Below are 24,709 nucleotides of genomic sequence, written 5' to 3'. Positions count from 1 at the left end.
AAAGAAGCTGTCTCATTGGACAATCCGGATCGGGAGAATCCAAAGTGGCAGAGGGGGGATTGTGATGGGGCTGTCCTAGACGTAGTCAGAGGAGGATTGCAGAGTGGATATCCGGGCCAGGACGAGAATCCCAAAAGCAGTAACATAAGTAATCTTCTGAGTATTTACTTAGAAAACTTTGCGTCCGCCTACACTGCGTCTTGGAGGAATTGGACTGGTCCAACCTCCTCCAAGGAGCAGTAGAGCGCGGTCCGCATAGAGAGTCCTCCTCACGTAGTAGGCGTGGGAAAGAGTGCGCGGGGGAAGCTGGGAAACTCCTCTTGTCGGCCACCATCTTGCTTTCCTTTAAGCCGGCAGGGACGGTGGATTAGAGCAAGCTTGAGCCATGAAGCTGCTAAGCCGAACCGGGTCCCTCTCGGTGAGCACAGCCGGCGGGCATGGGGAAAGGTTGGGCAGCAGTTTGTGAGCAAGGTGGTACGGACCGAAGGTGCTTGGTTTGGAGCTCCGGGGCCTTGGGCTTCTGTCTGTCCTTCAGCCGAACTCTGCGGGCCAAGTGGTTTGCAAGCTGGCTGGGTCGGGCATTGGAGGCCCAGCTCGTGCTACGAGCGGAAGAGACCTAAAGCCGGGAAACCTGAAGAGAAAAGGGAAAGGGCTTGAGAGCGGCGGTGAAGCCACTCGGTGGAGAGACCTCTGAAGGTCACTGCTGCACTTGGGTGCCCGAGGAGGAAATCGCGAGTCCTGGGGGGCAGGGGGCCGGCGTAGACCTAGCCCTCTACCCTCACCCTGTCAGCTCTGGCCTCTGCTTCTTAGTGTATCACGGAGCATCAGTTTCCCCAACGGTTAAGTGGGCTTATGAGTAAAATCTTAAGGAAGAAATGAGTTAATGCCTGTATAGTGCTTAGCACTGTTAAAGAACTTACTGTGGTGCCCTGGCAGGTTAACGTGTTTTTCTTGATGTCTTCTTAGAGAATTTTAGGAGGGGCTCTGACCCTCGGGAGCTGCTTAAGACTCCTCCTCCAAGCCCAGTCGAAACAGCTGTCACTTGGGAAAAACTCCTCAAATGTCAGTGTGCTACTACTAGGGAGTGGTGAGGAACACTTTTAAAAATCTCGGCTGGGCCAGCTTTGACCCCAGGGGATAGTTGGCAATATCCGCATACGTTTTTGGTTGTAACAACCTGGGGGGGAGCGCAACTGGCATCTAGAGTCCAGAGATGCTGCTAAAAATCCTACAGCGCACAAGCGCATCCTCCCCGCCCCCAAACAGAATCACCCGTCCCAAAATGCTAGTAGTATCTGGGTTACTAGGTAACCAGTAACCTGCTAGACAGAGGTGCAGAAGAACAGGGAACGGAGTTTCCCTGTGCTTAATGTTTGAATAGTTATACCGTGGGTTGTACAAATGGCTGTAATTTAAATTATAGCCTGAATTACCCTTACTGGCACACGTAGACAAACCAGTGATTAACAACGCTGGAAGGAGCCTCGTTAGAGTAGCAAAAGACCCCCGCATCTCCTCCATTGCATCCATCCCAACTTTCCAGTAGATAAAAGAACTCAAAGTAACAGTTGGAGAGGACTAATGTGAACAAATCACAGTAAACTTGAAAGCAATTAATTTTCTAATTATATCACATTTTACAAAAGAATAAATTTATACATATTTTGTTATTAAAGTTATCTAGTAATTGTATGACAATTAGGGTAATTCTTTTTTTTTTTTTAAGATTTTATTTATTTATTTGCCAGAGAGAGACAGCCAGCGAGAGAGGGAACACAAGCAGGGGGAGTGGGAGAGGAAGAAGCAGGCTCCCAGAGGAGAATCCTGATGTGGGGCTCGATCCCAGAACGCCGGGATCACGCCCTAAGCCAAGGCAGATGCTTAACGACTGTGCCACCCAGGTGCCCCAATTAGGATAATTCTTGGCAGCTGATTTGAATGGGACAAATTATAGGTAGTACATAATCACAGTGTCACTTTTTCTTGAGGTGAAAGCACCTGAATCTCCCTTGGCAATGGAACTATAGGTAATTCATATTTGGACAACTATGCTCACATATCTTAAATTTTACTTTTTAGAAAATCAAAAGGCAAAATCACAAGTAGGGTTAAGTATACCACACCCAGCAAAAGAAATTGGTGGTAAAACAAAGCTAATTGTAATATATAGTTAAAAAGTACTAATAGCAAGTGAAAACTAGGAACCAACTCAGTACAGCACTGATGTTGAATATATAACAAACAGTCCTCCAGGACTTCGCAGAGTAGGGACATTGCAGCCTCTGATGGGAGTCCTTAGGAAACTCCAGCAGTATGTTCATTTGATTTGGGGATACCATCTCTTCTAATAACCTCGTGAACCTTGGAATGAATTCTATAGCATTGTATATCATTAACCAAAAAAACATTAAAGTTATGCATTTTGGATCCATTATCCAGCGTTTAAGAGGACCCTTTTACCTTTCCAGTGGCTGCATGTAATGAACCGAGAGTCTGCTGCAGCTGAAGCTATTGTTAATCTCAGGATGATATAAATTTGTATTAGTCAAAGAAATAAAACCCTTGGTTGTGTGGTCTTACTGTAGTACCCAAGAGAGTGAAGATACTGTGCAAAATACTGGGGTCTTGGAGGAATTTTCCTTGGTATACTTTGTCTTTTTAAAGGTTACTAAAATGATTATGGAGATGAAGTCATTTCACTTGGAAAGTAGACTAAAATGAGACTCTGGGCACATAAGGGAAATAGTAACCCTAACCGCCTAAAGCTTTAATAAGATAGTTAACAGGGAAAAGAAAATACAGTGGTGGGGCGCCTGGGTGGCGCAGTCATTAGGCGTCTGCCTTCGGCTCAGGACGTGATCCCAGCGTTCTGGGATCGAGCCCCACATCAGGCTCCTCTGCTAGGAGCCTGCTTCTTCCTCTCCCAGTTCCCCTGCTTGTGTTCCCTCTCTCGCTAGCTGTCTCTGTCAAATAAATAAAATAAAATCTTTAAAAAAAAATACAGTGATTCTTTTTTACATTCTAAAAAAAATGAACATGTAAGATTAGGTATTCCTTTAGGCTCTACAAATCACAAATAAAAAGAGATTTAAGAGTGTTTGGGAAATAATAAGTCAGTTAAATGAAGTTACATTATCAATGAACACCTTCTATAGCTGGGGCACACCAGAATACAAGACGCTTTTCTTGAGAGAAATGTGTGTAACCTGTCTTTTTTGTGTTTAGAGATTTTATTCCCTGAAAGTTGCTCCCAAAGTGAAAGCCACAGTCGCCCCTGCAGGAGTGCCTTCACATCCGCAGGACCTTGAGGTCAGTCCCACTGTGTTGCTCACTGGAACCCATACACAGCCTTACTGTCTTTGGTAATACAAAAGCATTGATCACTTCTCACTTTATTTTAAATACAGTTTACCAGATTGCCAAATGGCTTAGTGATCGCTTCTCTGGAAAACTATGCTCCTGCCTCAAGAATTGGTTTATTCATTAAAGCAGGCAGTAGATACGAGGACTCCAACAACTTAGGAACCTCTCATTTGCTTCGTCTTGCATCCAGTTTGGTAAGCACCTTTACCGTCTCACTCTGTTCAGGAACGTTATGATATCTTGACCTTACAGAAAGGAAAAACTATTGTGTGTTTTTTGGCAAACTTCGTTTTATAATTCTTAAACTAAAAAAGGATCCACTGTTTAGGTACAGTCCTTTTTGAACCTAATGACAATTAGATTGTGATATAGTGTGATGCTTGCAAAGTTAGCATTAAAAAATTAACTAAAAATACAGTTGTTTTTTTCTTTTTCCAGACTACAAAAGGAGCTTCATCTTTCAAGATAACCCGTGGAATCGAAGCAGTTGGTGGTAAATTAAGGTTTGTTAAACACAAGTAACAGGAAATAAATAGTGAAAATACCAGAAAATACTCGATCATAAGGGAACTTTTCTCCCTTATTAAGGCAATTAAGGATTCGTTAAACAGGCACAAGAAGGAGAAGGCTAATGATTTTAACTACATCAAAATGTGAAACATCTTTATTCCTTAAAGTGAAAATTCAAGTAATTGGCAGTAAATGTTTGCAACATACATTACATGGAGAGGGTTGTTTGGAAAAATAAAGAACCACAAATTAGGAGAAGACAAGCAAATAGAAAATGAATGGACAGGGGCACCTGGGTGGCACAGCGGTTAAGCATCTGCCTTCGGCTCAGGGCGTGATCCCAGCGTTACAGGATCGAGCCCCACGTCAGGCTCTTCCACTATGAAAATGAATGGACAAAGGATAGGAGCAGGTTATACCTTCCCTCTCTCACTGGCTGTCTCTATCTCTGTCGAATAAATAAATAAAATCTTTAAAAAAAAAAAAAAGAAAGAAAATGAATGGACAAAGGATAGGAGCAGGTTATACCTAGAGGAAAAAGCCAGAAACACTGATCTTTATTTGTAATCGCAATGTGATGTCACTACCCATCAGTCTTATATATCATGTCAGCAGTGTTAAGGAAGAGGGAGAATCTTTTCTACGAGTAGTAGAATAATTTGATACAACTAGTTAGAAAAGAAGGAGGGGCGCTTGGGTGGCACAGCGGTTAAGCGTCTGCCTTCGGCTCAGGGCGTGATCCCAGCGTTCTGGGATCGAGCCCCACATCAGGCTCTTCTGCTATGAGCCTGCTTCTTCCTCTCCCACTCCCCCTGCTTGTGTTCCCTCTCTCGCTGGCTGTCTCTATCTCTGTCGAATAAATAAAATAAAATCTTTAAAAAAAAAAAAAAAAGAAAAGAAGGAAAATCTAGTAATATTGAAAAGGAGTATATCTTACAACCAAAGTTTTTAATCCACATGCACAAAGATATTGTTTATTTTTGTAAAGACTGGAAACAATCTAAATGCCATCTTCAGGGAAATGGGATAAATAAAGTATGATCTAGTGATGTGATGAGAATAGTACATAGCAGTTAAGGGATGAACTAGATTATTCCAGTTCCAAGATTTTTTTTTTAAGATTTTATATATTTATTTGTCAGAGAGAGAGAGCAAAAGCAGGGGAGTTGCAGGCAGAGGGAGAAACAGGCTTCCGGCCGAGCGGGCAGCCCAACATGGGGCTCGATCCCAGGACCCTGAGATCATGACCTGTGCTGAAGGCAGACACTTAACCAACTGAGCCACACAGGTGCTCCTAGTTCCAAGAAATTTTTAAGGTATGAGGTATTTATAGTTTGTGTTTTTTTTAAGATTTTATTTATTTATTTGACAGAAAGGCAGCCAGCGAGAGAGGGAACACAAGCAGGGGGAGTGGGAGAGGGAGAAGCAGGCTCCCAGCAGAGGAGCCTGATGTGGGGCTCGATCCCGGGACTCCGGGATCACACCGTGAGCCGAAGGCAGACGCTTAACGACGGAGCCACCCAGGTGCCCCTGTAGTTTTTTTTAAACAGTATGTAGTGTTTACAATTATGCTTGTCTCTAGAGTGGGAAGGAAGGAGTGAGGTTAGCCAAAGAAGGGTACAAGGAGATCTTCAGCTTTAATTGCCATTTTTTTAAGTTGTGGCTAAATAATACATAAAATTTACTGCTTTAAGTATACAGGTCTTTGGCGTAAAGTGGCGTTAAGAAACCATCACTACCGTCCATCTCCACAATGTTTTTATGTTCCCCAACTGAAACTCTGTAGCTATTGAACAGTAACTCCCTGGCTCTCTTCCTACAGCCCCCTGCAGTACCCATTCTATGTTCTATGATTTTGACTTCTCTAGGTTTCTCCTGAAAGTGGAATCATGGTATTTGTTCTTCCAAGACTGACTTATTTCACTTAGCATAATGTCTTCAAGGTGTAGCCATGTGTAACATGTCAAGATTGCCTTCCTTGAAAATAGTTTCTTAGTTTATATTTTAGTTGATGAATATGTGTATTTTTATACTTCAAAATAATTTTTCCAAAGGAATTGGTTGATTTAACAAAGATGTAAGGAAAGCATATTCTTCTGATTCAGATAATTCACTGTAATTTCTTTCTGATGCAGTGTGACTTCAACCAGGGAAAACATGGCCTACACTGTGGAATGCCTACGGGACCATGTGTAAGTACCTGCATGTGTTGAGGACACCTGCTTTTAAAGAAGCACTTAGCTGCTCAGTTCTTGGTTTTTTTAATGTGGCATTAGGACCTCTGATGATTTTGGTTTTGGGTTCTTATTCACAAACTGTAGACTATTGTGCTTACCATAAGGCCTAAAACTTAATATTGAGAACATTACATTTACATAGCATGGACATTGGTTTTAAATTTTTGACTCAAAACTCTCATCTTGATGTCTTCTGTAGTGATATTCTAATGGAGTTCCTGCTCAATGTCACCACATCACCAGAATTTCGTCGTTGGGAAGTGGCTGCCCTTCACTCTCGGCTAAGGATTGACAAAGCTGTGGCTTTTCAGAACCCACAGGCTCGTAAGTACATTTTCAGATTCCGTTCAGTTGTTTCTAGGATACTGGGTTTTTGAGGGGCACCTGGGTGGTTGCGTCAGTTAAGCATCTGCCTTCAGCTCAGGTCATGATCCCAGGGTTCTGGGATTGAGCCCCACATCAGAATTCCTTCTTGGTGGGGAGCCTGCTTCTCCCTCTCTCTCTGCTGCTCCCCCTGCTTGTGCTCTCACTCTCTCTCTCTCTCTTTCAAATAAATAAAATCTTTAAAAAAAAAAAAAAAGATACTGGGTTTTTGAGAAGATCAATTTGTAGAGGGAAGAAACTGCCATTGAAATTTTTCTCTGCTTGGGTTTAAAACTCCCTTTTCGGGGCACCCGGGTGGCACAGCGGTTAAGCATCTGCCTTCGGCTCAGGGCGTGATCCCGGCGTTATGGGTTCGAGCCCCACATCAGGCTCTTCTGCTGTGAGCCTGCTTCTTCCTCTCCCACTCCCCCTGCTTGTGTTCCCTCTCTCGCTGGCTGTCTCTATCTCTGTTGAATAAATAAATAAAATCTTTAAAAATAAATAATTAATTAATTAATAAAATAAAACTCCCTTTTCTGAAAACTTTAGTTTCTTAACTATATTCTTATGTTTTTAAACATTCATGCTGTTGATTATTTTTCGGCTTTGGTAGTATATAAGTTAATTACAGAATCCCTGTTTCAGAATTTAGATACAGTGTTTTTTCAATAGTTTGCTTACACCAAACCCAGCAAGTTTGTGGTTGCTGCTGGTATTACTGTTAGCCACTTACCTTTACTGGATCTTTCCAAAGCAAGAAATTTAATTTTTTTAAAAATAACTTTTTTTGGTGTTTATACGTTGTGTTTATATAATGTTAAATATATAATCTTAACAAGTATGACTAGCCAAACAAATTAGTAAACGAGCACCACTGACTCTTAGAAGTCCCACAACTTCCAGTAGCAGAAGTGTGCAGGTAGGCCACTCAGGTCTAAACAGGTGACTAGCTGCGGGGGCCCTACATGGGATGGGCCTTGCTCAGAACGCAAGCCTGTCAAGTGTCTGGAACAAAGTGAGACCTTGGTTTATGTTAGCTAATACTATTTCACAGTGATACTTTGTTTTACAAAGGAGTATGATCTTCCTTACTCTGGACCTCCACCAAAGAAATAGAAAATCATAGAAAAGATGACTTACGTGTCAACAGTGGCTTCTTCCCTGCTGTTAGCAGCGAGGTTCCAGCCCTCATCCTTTCTGCCTGAATAGTTACTGCCATCTCCTGGCTGCTGTCTGCCGCCAAGTCTGTATCGTCAGTGCATTGACCACATTGCCGTTACGGCAGTCCTTCTGACACGAAAATCGTTTAAAGGCTTCTTACTATCTGTGGGATAAAGTTGAACCTCTTCAACTTAGCATATATATTAATTTTCACAGTCTGGCCCCTCCCCACCTCTCTTTCCTCTTGCGCGACCTTCTTCCCCTCCCAGCTGCAATTCCCCTTTGAATCTGTGGTCATATTTTATGCCTTTGTTTTCTCTGCCTGAAATGCCACTCCCTAACCATACCCCTGGTAAACACCTGTCTATTCTGTAAGACTCATTCTAGATTTTACTGCTATTACTTCTTTCCAATTCCCACTGCCCTTGCCTTGCGCCCCTGCTGCTCTTTTGATCTAGCGCTGACATCACACCCATCATGCTTTATTTCACCGTTTTCCCTCTCAACTTTTGAGGGCAGGCATTGTGTCTTACTAATCTCTGTATTTCCAGCACCTAACCATGCCTGGCATAGGGAGGTTGCCCAAATAATGAGCAAAGGCTCTGACTGAAGCAGGGAAGGCAGGGACAGTGCCAGTGCTCCAGTGAGGGGTACACTTTGACCCCCTGAAAGCTAGCAATAGGACTTAACACTGGCACTTTCATATATCTTCTTAACCGGACACTCCTCGTTACTTAGAGAACATAGGAGTAAAATTGAAGTAAATGACTTATCCAAGGTCACATGGTGTGTTGGTGGCGGAACTATTAACTAGATTGACTTGGTAAAACCCAGGCCATTATACTTTCCAGGTGATACCAGGTAGATTAAAGTCAGAGAAGTAGTCATGTGAGCCCTGGTATGTAGAAGCTGCTGTCATCTAATTTCTTTCTTTTCTCAGCACATTCTGACTGGCAGACTTTTAAATTTCAAGCCCTCATACCATTTCAATGCCATAAGGTGACCAAAATTGTATAGTCTAGTTGCTTTCTAGATTCTAAAAACGTCATCTGTCTTGAATTATGTTGCCCCAAATGCTTCTTTACTTATTTTACAGATGTCCTTGAAAATTTGCATGCTGCAGCCTACCGAAATGCCTTGGCTAATTCCCTGTATTGTCCTGATTATAGGATTGGAAAAGTGACGCCAGATGAGGTACTGATAAAACACATTACATTTTAAAATGTGCTTGTTTTCACATTAAATCAAACATCCGTCTGCCATTTCAGGTTTGTTTGTTAATTTTTCTTTTTATCTTCAAATTTTAAAAATTCACCTGCTGGCTTAATTTTTTTTTCATCAGCTTGCCTTTTTAACTAGAGTTCTATCTGAACAATTTTTATAGCTTTTAACTAAAAAAAGTTTTTATCACAAAGGGACATGTTCATTTCAGAAAATCCAGAAAATAATGACAAGCAAACAAGAAAGCATCTCACATATCTAAAGATACTGAATGTTTATGCCTGGGTATATTTTCTTCCAGACCTTTTTCTGTGTATATTTATCTATCTTTTTTAAACAGTATTTAAATGTTAAATTTCATCATCTTTTGACCAGAAGTCTTCCTTTAACTCCTCAGTATGCAGGTAGGAATGAACCCACGTCAGCTCCCCATCCGTCATCAGCCTGCTCACTAGCTCCTTTGCCCCCTTCAGCACACTGGCCTTGCTTTGCTGGCAGCACAGATTGTCACCTGTTACAGCTGTATATATAACATAAAACTTCACTTCCACAATGTGAAACCTTGAATGTCAAAGTGTATCTGTTGCAAGTATAGGTACATTTATATAATCTTAATTTCCTATTCCTACCACCCTGCAAAAAATTTTTTATCAAAAGACATTAAAAGAAAAATTGGGAACTATCAATACTTGCAAAGTGTGTATGACTTGGAAGTTAAGGTTTTATTCTCATTTCATTTCTGGTTAGCCACTAGAGAAAACTGAACTGTATATCCTATCTCTTTACTGTTTTATTTCCTGGTTAGAAAACTCTTCACTTACCTGTCAACAGTTTAATGCCTGCCATTTATATGGCACTTTTTAAAAATTATAAGTGATATCATCCAACCTAAACAGTGAACATTTTTCGTAAGACTGGCCTCTAATGAGTTTTGAAATTTTTCAGAAATCAAAATCACCCGTGTGAAGATACGTTATTGAGGTAGCGAAACGTAGTATACATAGCAAAACATTTATCCACAAGGATGTCTAGTGTAGCATTGTTTATAATTGTGAAAAATTAGACACAAGTTAAATATCCAACTTTAAGGGACTAGTTAAGTAACTTATTAAGTATATGTGGAATGGAATACTATTCAGCCATTCAAAAATATTGATATGGAAAAATTCACAGCATATTGTCAAGTTAGAAAATGTAATTTGTGAATAGGATGTACCATAGGGTCTCAGTTTTTAGAAATTAAAGTGTGTGTGTGTGTGCATGTGTGTATGTATGTATGTGTCCTGGACAAATAACCAAGATATTAACCATGGTTACCTCCAAGTTATTAGCATTTTTTAATGTGTCCTTAGTCTAAAGGAGATTCTAAAGAAATTGGTGCTAGAATACCTTGAGCAATGGCAGCATTCAGTAGGAAGGAAAAAAAGGATGTGAGTCCACGATTACTCCAGAGATGTAGGCACCATTCACTTCAGGGCACAAATTCTGGTAACTTGATTCAGTCACATTACCTTAGCCTAATGATTCTCAACGTTATGACCCATTCCCAAGGAACCATTTTTAGCCAATTTTTTCTACTCTGGCTCAAAATGAATTTTTAATGTCGGAGATACACTGTCTGTTTATGTATGTACATGTATATATATTTGTGTTTTATACATAAAAGGAATAAGATGTTTTTCTTGCCCCCGAGAGCCAATTTTCACTCCCTTGGGAGCAGCAGTGCTTCTGTTAAGAATAGGTTTTAGCCCTACTATAGAATGTTAATAGTACTTTCTTGCTATCTGTGTAAAGACGAAAGAAATCTGATGCACATATGCTAAAATCACATTATAATAAAAATCATAAGCTTAGTCTCATTTTTTTTTCAAACTCAGGCCAGTGTACGCTCTAGTTTTTTTCAGGCCATTTTTTAATTCCTTTTCTTCAGTACAGCTTTATTGAGATATAATTCACATGTCATACAGTTCACCTACTTTGAGTATACAATTCAGGCACCTGGGTGGCTCAGTCGGTTAAGTGTCCAACTCTTGGTTTCAGCTCAAGTCATGATCTCAGAGTTGTAAGATCAAGCCCCATGTTGGGCTCCACACTGGGCATGGAGCCTGCTTGAGATTCTCTCCCTCCCCCCACTCATGGCCATGCTCGCTCTTTCTCTCTCTCTCTAAAATAAGTAAATAAATCTTAAAAAATAAGGCACGCAATTCAGTGTTTTCACTATATGCACAGTCATGTAACCATTACCACATTAAGTTCTAGTTCTTTTAATTAATCAATAGTTTAAAAATAAAAGCAGTGTAATTCGGCACTAGATAGTCTATAGTTCACTATGGCAGCTTTTAAGCCTGAGTATGTATTTTCTGTTGACCTGCAGTTTTAATCTTTTTTATGGCTTTTTGTATTTATACCATTATAACCTCGTAAATGTTCTTAACTTCTTTAGTTGCATTACTTTGTTCAGAACCATTTCACAAGTGCAAGAATGGCTTTGGTTGGACTTGGTAAGTTGGGAATTGCTTGCATGTCAGTCTGTTTCTTTAAGAGTAGTGTTTTTAAGCTGTAATTATGTGAGCACAGGATTGAACCAAATTTGATAACTCAGTCCTCTGTTGATGTCAGACAGGCACTTTGTGATAGGATTTTAATTGGTAGGTTGTTTTGTTTTAGTAAGCAGATTCCAACATTTATGTAAACTACTGGCTTTGAGTTTATTACAGTATTTGAAAAGTCTGTGATAAAGGACAAATTTCTCCAAGCTAAGAGCTTTTACAAGTTTTTTGGTTTTGTTTTAAAGAAGTATAATTTAAATGAAAATAGGCAAAGGGCGTGAACAGACAATTCATGGGGAAAATGTGTGTGTATATGTGTGTGTAGCCAATTATTATAAAATATCCTTGCCTAATAGTTAAAATTTTAACCCATGAGATTGGCAAAAATTAAAAGATTGACACTGCCCAGTATTAACCAGGGAATGGAGAAATTAAGCACTCTCAAAAATTGTTGGTGGGAAGATAAGCTGGTACATTTTTGGAGGTCTGTTTAAATATATTAAAATTTTAAATATTGATATATTTAGACCCAGTGGTTTTGTTTTTAAGGATTTATCATACAGAAACAGTTGGTCAAGTTTACTAAATAGTTGCACAAAGATACTATTTGCAGTATTATTTTTTGGTTCATTTGTTTTGTAAATAACAGCATAATTGATGTATAATTCAAATACCATAAAATTCACCTTTTTGAAGTATACAGTTTCATGAGTTTTATTATGTTCAGAGGGTGCTATAACTGTTACCACTATCTTATTTTAGAATATTTTCATCATCCCTGCAAAAACCCTGTGTTCTTTATGGTCCCTCCTTATCCCACCTCCTCCTTGCCTCTGGGAACCACTGATCTACTTCCTGTCTCTGTAGAGTTGACTCTGGACATTTCATATAAATGGAATCCTACAAGATGTGGTCTTTTATAGCTGACTTCTTTCACTTGACATAATGTTTTCAGTCCATCCATATTGTAGCATGTGCCAATGTTCCATTCCTTTTTCTGGCTAAATTACTCCATTACCACTTTCTGTTCATCCATTCGTCACTGGGCATTTGAGTTGTTTCAGCTTTTGGCTATTGTAAGTATAAACATTCATGTATAAGTTTTAGTTAAAACCACCTGTTTTTCATTCTTCGGGGTATATTTTTAGAAGTAAAATTGCCAGAACCTGTGGTAACTGTGGAACCATTTGTGGAACTGCCAAACTGTTTTCCGAGGCAGTTGAACCGTTTGACATCCCCACCAACAGTGTACAAGGGTTCCAATATCTCCACTTCCTCACCAGCACTTACTATTATCTGTCTTTTCGGTGATGGCCATCCTGGTGTCTATGAAGTGGTATCTCATTCCATTTGTCTCTCCCTAATAACTAATAACATTGTATATCTTTTGTGCTTTTTGGGCATTTGTATATCTTCTTTGGAGAAATGTCTATTCAAGTCCTTTTCCCATTTTTGAATTGGATTTTTTTTTTAAATTTTTGAGTTGTAGGAGTTTTTCATATATTTTGGCTACTTAATCCTTATCAGATACATCATTTGCAAACATTTTTTCCCCTTCTGTGGGTCCATTTGATGTGGTGTATATACATACAGTGGAATATTACTCAGCCATCAAAAAGAATGAAATCTTGCCATTTGCTGGGTGGAACTAGGGGGTGTTAGGCTAAGTGAAATAAGTCGGTCAGAGAAAGACAATTACCAAATGATTTCACTCATAGGTGGAATTTAAGAAACAAAACATGAACATAGGGAAAAGGGAGGAAAACTAAGATAAGACAAAATCAAAGAGGGAGACCAACCATAAGAGACTGTTAAACTGTAGGAAACAAACTGAGAGCTGCTGGAGGGGAGGTGGTGGGAAGATGGGTACCTGGGTGATGGCATTAAGGTGGGCACGTAATGTAATGAACACTGGGTGTTATATGCAACTGATGAATCACTAAACTCTACCTCTGAAACTAATAATACACTGTGTTAATTGATTTTAAATTCTTAAAAAAATGTTCTTTGATGCACAGTGCAATATTCTTTTAATAGCCAATGATTGGAAATATGCTAATGTCCACCAAGAAGAGACTGATTAAATAAATGATAGTATATCCATATAATGGAATTCTTTATAGCCATTAAATGTTTGCTGTAGACCACTCACTTAGATATAAATTACAAAGGCAAGTTAGAAACAGTATGAATAGAATAACACCATTTTAAAAATAAAAGAAAATGAGGATAATATAATACAAGTATAGAAAAAAGTTCTAGATGAATATGTATTAGTAAACTATAAGTGGAACCTCTGGGAGAGTAGCACTGTGGGGGAGACTCTTGTTTTCTCTACTATTTATTTCTGGGATAATTTGTATAACGTATTATTTTTAAAATAGTAGATGTTTTACAATTGTATTTTAAAAATTATGGTACTAGCTTGATTTTGTTTCTGTTGAAATAGGTGTGAGTCACCCTGTTCTAAAGCAAGTTGCAGAACAGTTTCTCAACATGCGGGGTGGGCTTGGTTTACCTGGTGCAAAGGCCAAATACCGTGGAGGTAAGCATTTTGTTACTAGGGCTGATTTATCAGAAGGACGTTCCCCATCAGAATAACGTATTGGAGCGGGATAGGCCTGATTACTTAACCACCAAATAGACTCAGTGTGGAAGGAAGAGGTCAGGTTGCTTGGGCGTTGTGTATTAAACATGTTTTTTGTGTGTGTGTTGTGGGGATAGCAGGATGGTATGTGGAGAGCACTAGGCCACAGAAAACTTTAATCTTAGTGGGTTAATACTGTGTTGTAGAGAATACGGAAGAATAAAGCCAGTGGTGACCAAGCCCCTTTCTTCCTCACTCTCTCCTTACATGGCACCAGGTGAAATCCGAGAGCAGAATGGAGACAGTCTCGTTCATGCTGCTCTTGTAGCTGAAAGTGCTGCCACAGGAAGTACGGAAGCAAATGCATTTAGTGTTCTCCAGTATGCCCTTGGTGCTGGGCCATATGTCAAGAGGGGCAGCAATCCCACCAGCTCTCTGTACCAGGCTGTTGCCAAGGGAGTTCACCAGCCATTTGATGTGAGTCTGAATAGTCAACATCTCTCCTTTTGTTTGTAAAGGCTCAGTGTGTATGATGTCGTCCTTAAAATTTAAGGTGAACACCAAGAAAATCTTCATAAAATTGAAGAGATAGCCAGGCTTAAGTTTAGTTCTTTAGGGTCTAATCAAAAACTTCCTGTCTTTTCAGTTATTCTAATATAGAAAGAGTGGAATGCTTAGAAAATCAGAAATTCATCCCTCAGTGACCTTTAGAATAAAGCTCTAGATATTAAACCTTTTCCTAGATTCTGATTAGTCTTTTTTTCTAGATTTTCTTCTGTCCTCTTGTGTTCTTGTAGCTACTTCGTGAGTTTCACTGCTCTTTGTGTTTTCCGACCAAATGTACAGCATGTACACCAAGAAACTTTACACACCCATCCCTCTAGTTTGAGATTAAGTTGAAGAAGAAAAATGAGGGGCTCCTGGGTGGCTCAGTCGGTTAAGCGTCTGTGTTTGGCTCAGGTCATGATAACCAGAGTCTGCTTCTCCCTCTCCCTCTGCCAGTTCCCCTGCTTGTGCTCTTTCTCTCACTCTCTCTAATAAATAAATAAAATCTTTAAAAAGAAAAAATTGATGACACTTAATTATAACAAAAAGCTATGTTACTCTAGAACACACTTTTTGTGACAGCGAGGAAGGTGCTAAAGCTTTCAAAATAATGATATTCAAATCAAAAGAATATAAAATGTTGGCGAACAAACTGTTTTAATGAATGACCATTGTCTGCCCAATGTAATACCCCCATGACCTTCAATGATAAGCCTTTAAAAGGCAACAACTGTACTAAATTATAGCATTAAATATTGTTCATGATTTTACAACAGTACATGGCACAAGTAGGTAGTCTTTGGCCATTTGACACTTAAGAGTGGAATTAAAATCAACCTCTCTTTTCCTTCCTCTGTTTAATACCGTCAATCCAAATGAACAAACCTTTTTAGAATCTGTGCAAGTAGGAGAGAGTTTTATTGGTGCCCAAGTTAGGACAGCTGCCCAGGAAACATGCTCTTCACAGGGAAGAAAGTGCTCTGTAGGATGAACAGTTTTTACAGGATTATATACTTTTTACATCTTGTAAAAGCTCACAAGATTACAGATTAGCATATGGGCAGGAATCACAAGTTTTATTGTAAAGGAACGCAGGGAGTAGGAGCACTGATCAGTATCTTAAGGACAACATGGTTTTCCTGCTACTCATTCACAAAGCAGATGTACAGTGTATGTGTGGCGGGCCAGAAATCAGGCTTTTGGTTTGAGGAAAGTTCATTATATATGAGTCATGTTGACTTAGAAATCTAAAATGGTTCTCCTGTATCTCAGGTCATTAGAGAGTTTTTCTCTCTTAAATGATAGTTTTCAAACTTTTTTTTTTTTTTTTAAGCAGAGGAACCTTTTTTATCCCATACAGTTTCCCAGCTGCAATGCTGAGCACAAAAATTTTCACTTTTAAAGAAATTTTTGAATGTCTACTTGACACTGAAAGCCTTGGAATCTTCTGTACAGAACCTTGGAGTTCCCTGGAGCACAGTTTGAAAACCATTATCTTAAATTAGTCCTAAATTAAATTTAGCTGCTGCTTTTTAAATTCCCTCTATATTTCTTCTCTCCTGGTTCATGGTCTGCTCTGTTTTCTTCATGCTACTCTTTACCATTGATTGTTAATGATGCTTTTGGGTGGCTGGAGTTTAATTCTAACCCAGGGTAATAAAATTTAACAGAAATTCCTACTTCACCATTTGGCCAGAAATTTGAGGCATGAATAGAATAGTCTCAAAATTGTAATTAAACTTCAAATCATTAAAGAACATTTTTTTCTTATGCTTTATATGGGCCAAACCAGTGGTTCTCAAATTTTAACATGCATAAGGATCACCTGGAATTATTTTTTAAATGCGGCTTTCCAGATTGCCTCTACAGGGATCTGAGTGAGTAAATCTGTTACTGGAACTTGAAAATCTGTATTTTTAATAATAGCTCAAGTGATCCTTATGTAAATCGTCCACACAAACACTGGGAAACACGACACCGAGCTTTCATGTTCACCGTGGGGAGCTTAACATTCTGCTCAGACTGCAGACAGCAATACCTGTGTTATCCTGAGGCTGAACTTGTGGCTACCTTGGGTATCTGAATAACGTCCACTAAGCAGACATTTTCCCTCAATCCTTTGACTTTAGTCTGTAGGAGAAGCGTAAGTGAATTGGCAAAAAAAGAAGTCACCAGCACTGGCAGAGGGGAGACAGCAGGTTTGTCCAATGCCGAAGCCCACAGTCTGTACCACTCAGCCATACTGCAGCTATGATAATACTGTTCATGAGTTAATGTTTACATTAACCTTAAGAAGGTTAGAAAATACCGAGCAAAAAGTAAAGTGAGCAGTCTGTTTTAGAAAGATGTAAGTGAAAAATGTTAAGTAACCTGTATCTGAAACACTTCAGTCCTTGACAGAACTGGTTACGTGGAATAGTAATTCATCTCTTTTGCTTGTACCGTGAAGTTCCCAAGTTTTTGTCAATTTGGGAAACTGTGCCCTGTTTTCCCTGGTAAAATGACATACAGTAAAATTTCATTATATTTCAGGTTTCAGCTTTTAACGCCAGTTACTCAGATTCTGGACTCTTTGGGATTTACACCATCTCACAGGCTGCCGCAGCTGGAGAGGTAAGTTCCAAACTCACCCAACTCTCACAAGTATTTTTCCTCCATTAACATGTTTTTAGTAAAAAATAGGGAGCGTTTGAAGGCCATGACTCATCAGAGCTCTGTATAGCATGATATCATTACAGTGTCTGCTGTGCAGGGAACTTAAAAATGTATACCAACGAGGTGTCTCGTTGGTATTTTGGTTCTGTTTGGACAGGTGGCATTGAGTGTCTCTCTGAGACATCTAAATTGAGAACTCAGGTGACGTCATGGCCAACATGTATCTTTCAGAGTCCTCAACATAGAGATTGTGTTGAAGTTAGGGTTGTGTGTGAAAGACTGCAGGAGGAGAAAACCGAAGCTCGAGTTCAGGGGAGTGCTGCCAAGTGACTAAGGAAAATGGCCCAGAAAACAAGAAGAAGAGAAACTGGTATTTTTAAGAGGCCAGGAAAGAGAATGGTTAACACCATTTCGATCCATTCCGGATTAACATCCATTTAGTTACCAGAGAGCCCTGGTAGTTACAGTAAACCAGGATATCGCTGGTATATTATCAGTTTTCACCAGAGTGTTGGAAGTGAGCTAAAATTTATATTGTTAAGGAATGAATAAGAAGAAAGAAATATGAGGTTGGCATAGGCAGGTGGAGCTCAGACTTGCAGGGGAGGTGGGTGGTAGTTTTAGGAGAGTTTATATTGCGAGATTAAGTTGGGAGAGAAGTCATACTAAAGGGAAAGAAAATTGGAGCAGATATAGGACATAGGAAATCATAAATGGATCAGGCTGAAAAATCATGAGCAGGTGGGATGCAGAGTAAAGTGGACGTCTTGGCCTTGGATACAAAGGCCGCTGTGGGAAAGACGCAGAAGTACATCCCCAGTAAGGGAGGAGGTTGTCACGTCTTCAGAGTAAAAGAAGGTAGGAGAGTTGAAAGAAAATAATGAGATTTGGGACAAATGAATGGCTAGATATACACAGAATGGGCATGGACAGCCATGTCGGTGTCTCCTGGAGGTGAGAGACCACAAATTCATACGACAGTCACGTACAACACTTACTACACATTGTCACGTATTACAGTCACTTCATAGTTTTTCTCCAGTAGTATTTCTAACAGAGAAATGGAAGGGGCAGGTCCTAGGGTCAATCCAAGGTTGGAAGCCTGCAAAGTGGGCAGGTCAGAAGTATGGGCAGATGGTAAGCAAGTGGGGCACACTGACGAGAGTGACTGAAGGAGTGATTCGTGGATCTTGGCCAGACAGAGAAATAAAGCCAAGGGACTTGATAGATTGAAAGTAGGCAAATCAAGAAACTAAAGATCTTGATCAAGTGGAACAAGGATAGTGTGATTAAAGACTTAGTCCAGGGGTCTTGGAATTGAAGATTTCGCAGGGCAAATTTAGGTTATGTCCAAGTTGGGTGTGGCTGTGGAAATGGGTAGCTAAAATGCAGGGGAAATGAAGGTCCTAGAATTTAGGTGATTAGGGGTAGGTCAGTGACCCAGGATGGTGCCAAGGCTGGGATGGAGAAAATCATGGACCAGGTTTATGAACTTACTTATTGAACAGATTTTGCCAAACACCCACCCACATCCCTGGAACTTGACTCTGACATCCCAGGCATGGACAAGCTTTACAAATCGGCTGTGTGTGAATTACTGCTTTTTTCGTAGCGAATAGTAAGGGATAGCAGTATTAATTGCATGACGCTTTGAGAGTCTGGGAAATTTTAGAGGTATTTATTCTTTATAGGCAATTAGAAATCCTTGTGTTTGCTTTTCCTAAACCATCCTGGTATTCTCTGTGCTCTGCCACTTTTCTAAAAAGCTTGGCTACAGGCAACCCTCTTGGGTACCCACCCTCTTCGGGAGCTTTGTACTATCACTCAGTAATAAACTTTGCTGTCGCTGGATAACCTTGCTTTGCTGCCCACATAAATAAATAAATAGACTGATAGATTAGATAGATTGATAGATTAGATAGCTTGGCTACTTGGATACTGCAGATTGTACAAACAGCTGCTTTATGAACACTGGAAGAATAAGGAACACATAGTGGCAAGAATTCCAAATGGACACTGTGCTCTTTCTCTGGAACCAAACTTCCATCTTGTGCGTCCTCAGCAGAGGAGCATTTGATTGCTTCAGGAGACTCTGGCACTGATCAGAAATGACCAGCTTTCTCTTGTCTATCCTAGGTCATCAAGGCTGCCTATAACCAAATAAAAACGATTGCTCAAGGAAACCTGTCCAATGCAGATGTCCAAGCTGCCAAGTAAGTTGCAGTATTAACTGTGTGTTTTGTGTTTCAACTATTTGAAAGTTGTATTTTTTGTTGTAACACACACTCAAAAGGATTGAAAGGTACAGAAAAGTATTTAAAAGGAAAGGGAAACACACCCACATCCAACCACCTAGAGATATGTTAATATTTTGCTTATTTTCTTGACCATTTTATGTATTTTAAACATAATTATTAACTATTGTTATATATACTTATATCCTATTTAATAGCATGTTTATTGTAGAAATGTGAAAATAACACAGAAAAGTCAAAAACAATCTCTCATTCCTTACCAATGATTCCTCTTTTTTTTTAACATTATAATGCTGTTTCCATTTATTCAGATTACTAAAAATGTGTTATAAACAGTATTAACTGGTGTATCAAAATATACTTGTTAGACATTTCCTACAGTTGGAAATTATAAACTATAAAAGGTATCTTTGGTCTTAAAACATCTTTGTATTTCATATTGCCTTCTTGGTATAGATTCCCAACTGAGTCAAGAGTTATAATAAATATTATTACAAAAGTCTGTTCAAATATATGTGTTTATATTTTTGTTTTTATATTTCAAAGTCCCAAGTAAAAAGGTTGTACCCATTTATAACCACACCACCAGTATATGAGAGTGCCTGTTGTGCCATAACCCTTGGCAATTTCTTTCTTTTTTTTTTTTAACCTCTTTACTGATAGACCAAAAAAAGATACACTAGTCCCGCCCTTATCCATGGTTTGGCTTTCCATGGTTACCTGCGGTCAGCTGTGGTCTGAAAGCAGATGATTCTCCTCCTGACTTACTGTCAGAAGGTCATTAGCAGCCGAACACTATGTCACAACACAACTCCATCACTCACCTCACTTCATCTCCTCACGTAGGCATTTTGATCATCTCACATCATCACAAGAAAGGTGCGTATAGGATAGTAAGTTATTTTTAAATGAGAGAGATAGACCATATTTACATAACTTTTATTGTAGCATATTGTTAAAATTGTTGTTTTTTTAGTAGTTAATCTCTCACTGTGCCGAATTTATAAATTAATTATGGGTATGTATGTTAGGAAAAACACAGTATGTATTTGGTACTAACCACGGCTTCAGGCATCCACTGGGGGTCTTGGAAGGTATCCCCTGCAGATAAAGGGGGACCAGTGTATCTGACTAAAAGATTGAAATACCTGTCAGCTATTTGATTTTTAAATTCCCACTGTTTTCACTGGGAGTGCCACCACCACCTCTCACTCAGTAGTTCGGAGAGTCTCTCTAACAAAAGAGACATACTTTGGACCGAGCTGGAAATCAGCTTGCATTTTCATACAGCAGTTTAAAACACTTAAATTTGACTCCATCTATTTAGTACAATTCAAAATGTGAATGTGAAACTCACACTGTCGTCATGATTGTTTAGTATTGCCCACAAAGGAAGATGACAGGGCAAATTACGACCCAGGAGGGAACAACTTCCCCGACGTTTCAGATTGTTCTCATTAGCATTATTACTTCTGTTACACTGAACACACTAAAAATTGCATCTCTTAATAAGTACAGTACCGTTTATTAAATATTATGTACATGGAACCAAGGATTGGTTAATAGGATGCAGTTCTACATGATTGCACCACAAACAAAACATGATGAGAATAAATTGAAACGCTGGATTTACTTAAGAAAAATCGGTTTCAAATCTAATTTATTTAAGAAAATATATTTCCTTAAGCGTGGCACAGTTTTTATAAGGTACGGCAACATGTAGAAAATGGAATTTCAGTTATTAATATCAACATATGTTTGTTTTCTGCCATTTTGATGGAGTTGATACTTTTTCTTGTAAGGTTCTTATTAGTCTTCCTGTAGTGAAAGAAAGAAAGTAAGGTGTCATTGCCTAAGGGACAAACTAATAATCTCTTGGTAAAGTTTACTGTAGGTGAGAAAATTTTTTTTAAGTTTTTATTTAAATTCCAGTTAGTTAACATACAGTGTAATATTAGTTTCAGGAGTACAATACAGTGATTCAACACTTTCATACATCACCCCGTGCTCATCACGGGAAATGCACTCCTTATTCCCCATCACCTGTTTCACCCACCTCCCCTCTGGGAACCATCTGTGGCCTAGAATGAAGAGGTAGAATCTTTGGGGCGCCTGGGTGGCTCAGTCAGTTAAGCATCCAACTCTTGGTTTCTCCGGTCATGATCTCAGGGTCATGAGATCAAACCCCGCGTTGGGGCCTGCTTGAGATTCTCTCTCTCCTTCTCCCCCCTCCCCGCCCTTCCCTCTCTTGGGGGAAAAAAAGGGAGGTAAAATCTTTATTTAATTAAGCTGAGAGTGTGGTGAAATTGCTGCATTAAATTGTGATTATGTGTAAACGGTAGTCTTGCTACAGAGTGCCAAACGAGGATAGTTTATTTGAGAGTTAAATTACTCAAGAGCCTTATTGAACACCAGTTTCTTTCTGAGAGAATTACGAATTGGATTTTTATTTCAGATTCATATTTAAGCTGGAAAGACTGTAAGACCTCTACTGTCCTTCCATGTCCCACCCTCATTGAGACAAATCTCAGTGTAGAAATGGGCCGGGGGGATAGGGGTGCAGGTAGATAGAGAATCAGCTAAGTGGACAGTGCCTTAAGACCCCACAGAGGTGTTCTGCCTTAATAGAAATGCCTAGCCTAAAATCATCACCAGAAAAGTATTAGGAGGCAAGAGTTACTTTACTAATCAAAACTTCACATTAAAATAGTCTAAGTTCTAGTCTAAAATGAAAAGGCAGTCTGTTGGGTTTCTAATATCTCATATTGACAGCTTTCTAAATAGTCTTTCTAAATCATAATATAATTGATGAACTAAAGACAGAATGGAGGCCTTTAGCCCTGTAAGATTTCAAAGCTGTTAATTTGTGTATTTACCAAAACATGTTTGAGTTTGAAAACATACTTTATTTGGTTTGAGTTTGAGAACATACTTTAAAATTGCCTTGCTCTTATAAAACTGGCTTCTGCCTTAGTTACATACCTTTTACTGCACAGGAACAAGCTGAAAGCTGCGTACCTAATGTCAGTGGAGACTTCTGAGGGGTTCCTGGATGAAGTCGGGTCCCAGGCGCTGGGTGCGGGATCGTACACGCCGCCAGCCACAGTCCTTCAGCAGATAGATTCCATAGCTGATGCTGATGTCGTAAACGTAAGCAAATGAAAACTTCTGATTGAACATCAAATAATTTGACCTTCATGATCCAATCTTAGAAGGAATGCTTAAGCTCTCTCGGGCTGTATATGTCCCTGTCCTGCGGTTTGGTGCCTGTCTGCCTGGTGTGGAGATGGGAGGGCTCATTACCATCATATCTACAGATGGCTTCCTTGTCAGCTGTGTGTGGCTCTTTCTCATGCAGTCAACTAAAGTACCAGTAGATTAACCATTTAAAATTCTGAGGGGTCAAGAAGAGTTGAATATTGGCAATTTCATGTGATTCAGCCTAATAGTTGAGTTTGGCGTTTTTTCTCCCCCCAAGAAATAAACTCTGTCGTGCCAGTCCTGCACACTCCAGCATCTCGGGATTTCCGTTCATCTTCTCAGTCAGAGACATTCCTCCTGCATTCCGTTGTTTTGAGGGCAAGGACCATGTCTTATACCTTTTTGTATTCCCTATTGTACCTAACAAATAAATGAACTACAGAATAAATCCAGAATCAGTGGGTTTTCCCAGTTCTTTCTATATTAAAAATGTCGACTCCTCTTGCATTGTAGAGGTCGCGACCATCTTCTCACCACAGCTCTACCTTATGTAGGGACAGTGGGGATAGAAAAAAGGAACCGGTTATTTTAAGGTAATAACCTTGACTTGATTTCAGTTGGCCCCTAAGTTCATCATTTTCCTACTCTTCCAAATGGCTCTCCTCTTGTATACGATTGTTACGTGAGTCCCAGCCCCAGCTGCCTCTAGCACTGTGGCCCCATGAAAAAGCTGGCTTCAGAGAACACGGGGGCTGCTACTCATGGCAGTACACTTAAACGACTGGCCTCTGGTCTTGACATAGTGGCATAAAGAACACTGAGAGAAAGTTTGACTTTTATGTAAACAGCTGGTGTATTTTTATTGACTCAGACTATTTGCCGTTAGAATACAGAAACAGCAAAGTACTGCCCGGCCTGAGGCCGCCTCTGCCCTGTTCTTCAATGTCAGTGAGGTTTTCCCTATCCCCTTTTTAACAGCTACCCTCAAACCTGGAGCACCACACTTGCTCAGTCACACATAGGAGGGAACATTCAAAGGAACGTTGAGCTTATTTTCTTGCAGTGTCACAAATTAAAATAATGCATCACCCTCTCCTGTAGTTAATTTCCCAAGACGTTGGTACAGAGTTGCTGGCTCAGGATGCCCTGTCCCATACACTCTTGAAATAACAGACTAAATAAGTTTGTTTACTGGATAATACATTCTCTTATCTCTGTTAACTTTTTTGTCTTTTTTTGTCTGTTTACTGAAAGGCTGCAAAGAAGTTTGTTTCTGGCCGGAAGTCAATGGCAGCAAGTGGAAATCTGGGCCATACGCCTTTTGTTGATGAGTTGTAATACTGGAACACATCTTGCAGGGAAGAGCTGAACATGTTCTCAACCCAGAGCAGCAAACACGTGAAAGTCAAAAATCTCTAATATAACATTTATCTTTTTTTTTTCTTCAATGAGGTGAAATGTCTTAACACATAAATACAGGTAATTATCCCCAGCTGACTTAAAGTCAATAAAACATTCTGTTTAAATGTTTTTCTTGCATCTTTGCAGTTGGTTAACAAGTATTTATATATGCTGAGATCTTTGTTTTAGATGCTGTAAAGGAGAACATGAATAATAATAATAGAGTCCAGAAGCATCAGAAACTACTAAAATTAAGATACTTATTGATGGCTTTTAAAGATAAAACCAATTTAAAAATCTGTCCTTTTAGGTCAGAATAATTAAATAGTCTGGGTTTTACCCCCTTTCTGTCTTTTTTGCAATAGAGTTATTTCTGAAAAATATAAATTCCCTACTGGTCATATCCTGTATTCCCACTGCCGCATTTTATGTCAGATTTATCTTCACTGTGTGACAGAGTTTTTTCTTTTTCCTCATCTTCTCCCTCTCCCTCATCTGTTTCTAGTCTGTTTCTTAGGGCTGAAAAGGTGGGGGGAGGATTGTTACGTGAACAACCAGCCAGAAAAATATCTCTTATTTATTTTAAGTAGGGCATCTGAAGTTTGCAAAACAAGAGAAACTAAATATTTAAATAAAAATGTGATACTTACCTTAAAAAGT

At 39.4% G+C, this 24,709-nt stretch overlaps 1 protein-coding gene across 1 annotated transcript; it reads left to right on the top strand.

Annotated features, from left to right (window-relative positions):
* The first annotated feature begins 267 nt into the window (after positions 1 to 267).
* Positions 268 to 24,178, top strand: LOC100483213 (cytochrome b-c1 complex subunit 2, mitochondrial). The gene is made up of 14 exons (XM_002926052.4): positions 268 to 418; positions 3,226 to 3,309; positions 3,408 to 3,557; positions 3,802 to 3,866; positions 6,009 to 6,065; positions 6,310 to 6,434; positions 8,731 to 8,828; positions 11,299 to 11,356; positions 13,854 to 13,949; positions 14,269 to 14,468; positions 17,070 to 17,150; positions 19,329 to 19,405; positions 22,444 to 22,597; positions 23,903 to 24,178. Exons 1-14 carry the CDS (start codon positions 386 to 388, stop codon positions 23,984 to 23,986), a joined length of 1,362 nt encoding a protein of 453 aa, XP_002926098.1. The 5' UTR covers positions 268 to 385; the 3' UTR covers positions 23,987 to 24,178.
* Positions 24,179 to 24,709: the final 531 nt, after the last annotated feature.

Source organism: Ailuropoda melanoleuca, chromosome 10 (assembly GCF_002007445.2).
Source record: "Ailuropoda melanoleuca isolate Jingjing chromosome 10, ASM200744v2, whole genome shotgun sequence".
In the NCBI taxonomy this organism is placed as follows: Eukaryota; Metazoa; Chordata; class Mammalia; order Carnivora; family Ursidae; genus Ailuropoda; species Ailuropoda melanoleuca.
This window is presented reverse-complemented; position numbering and strand designations above follow the sequence as displayed.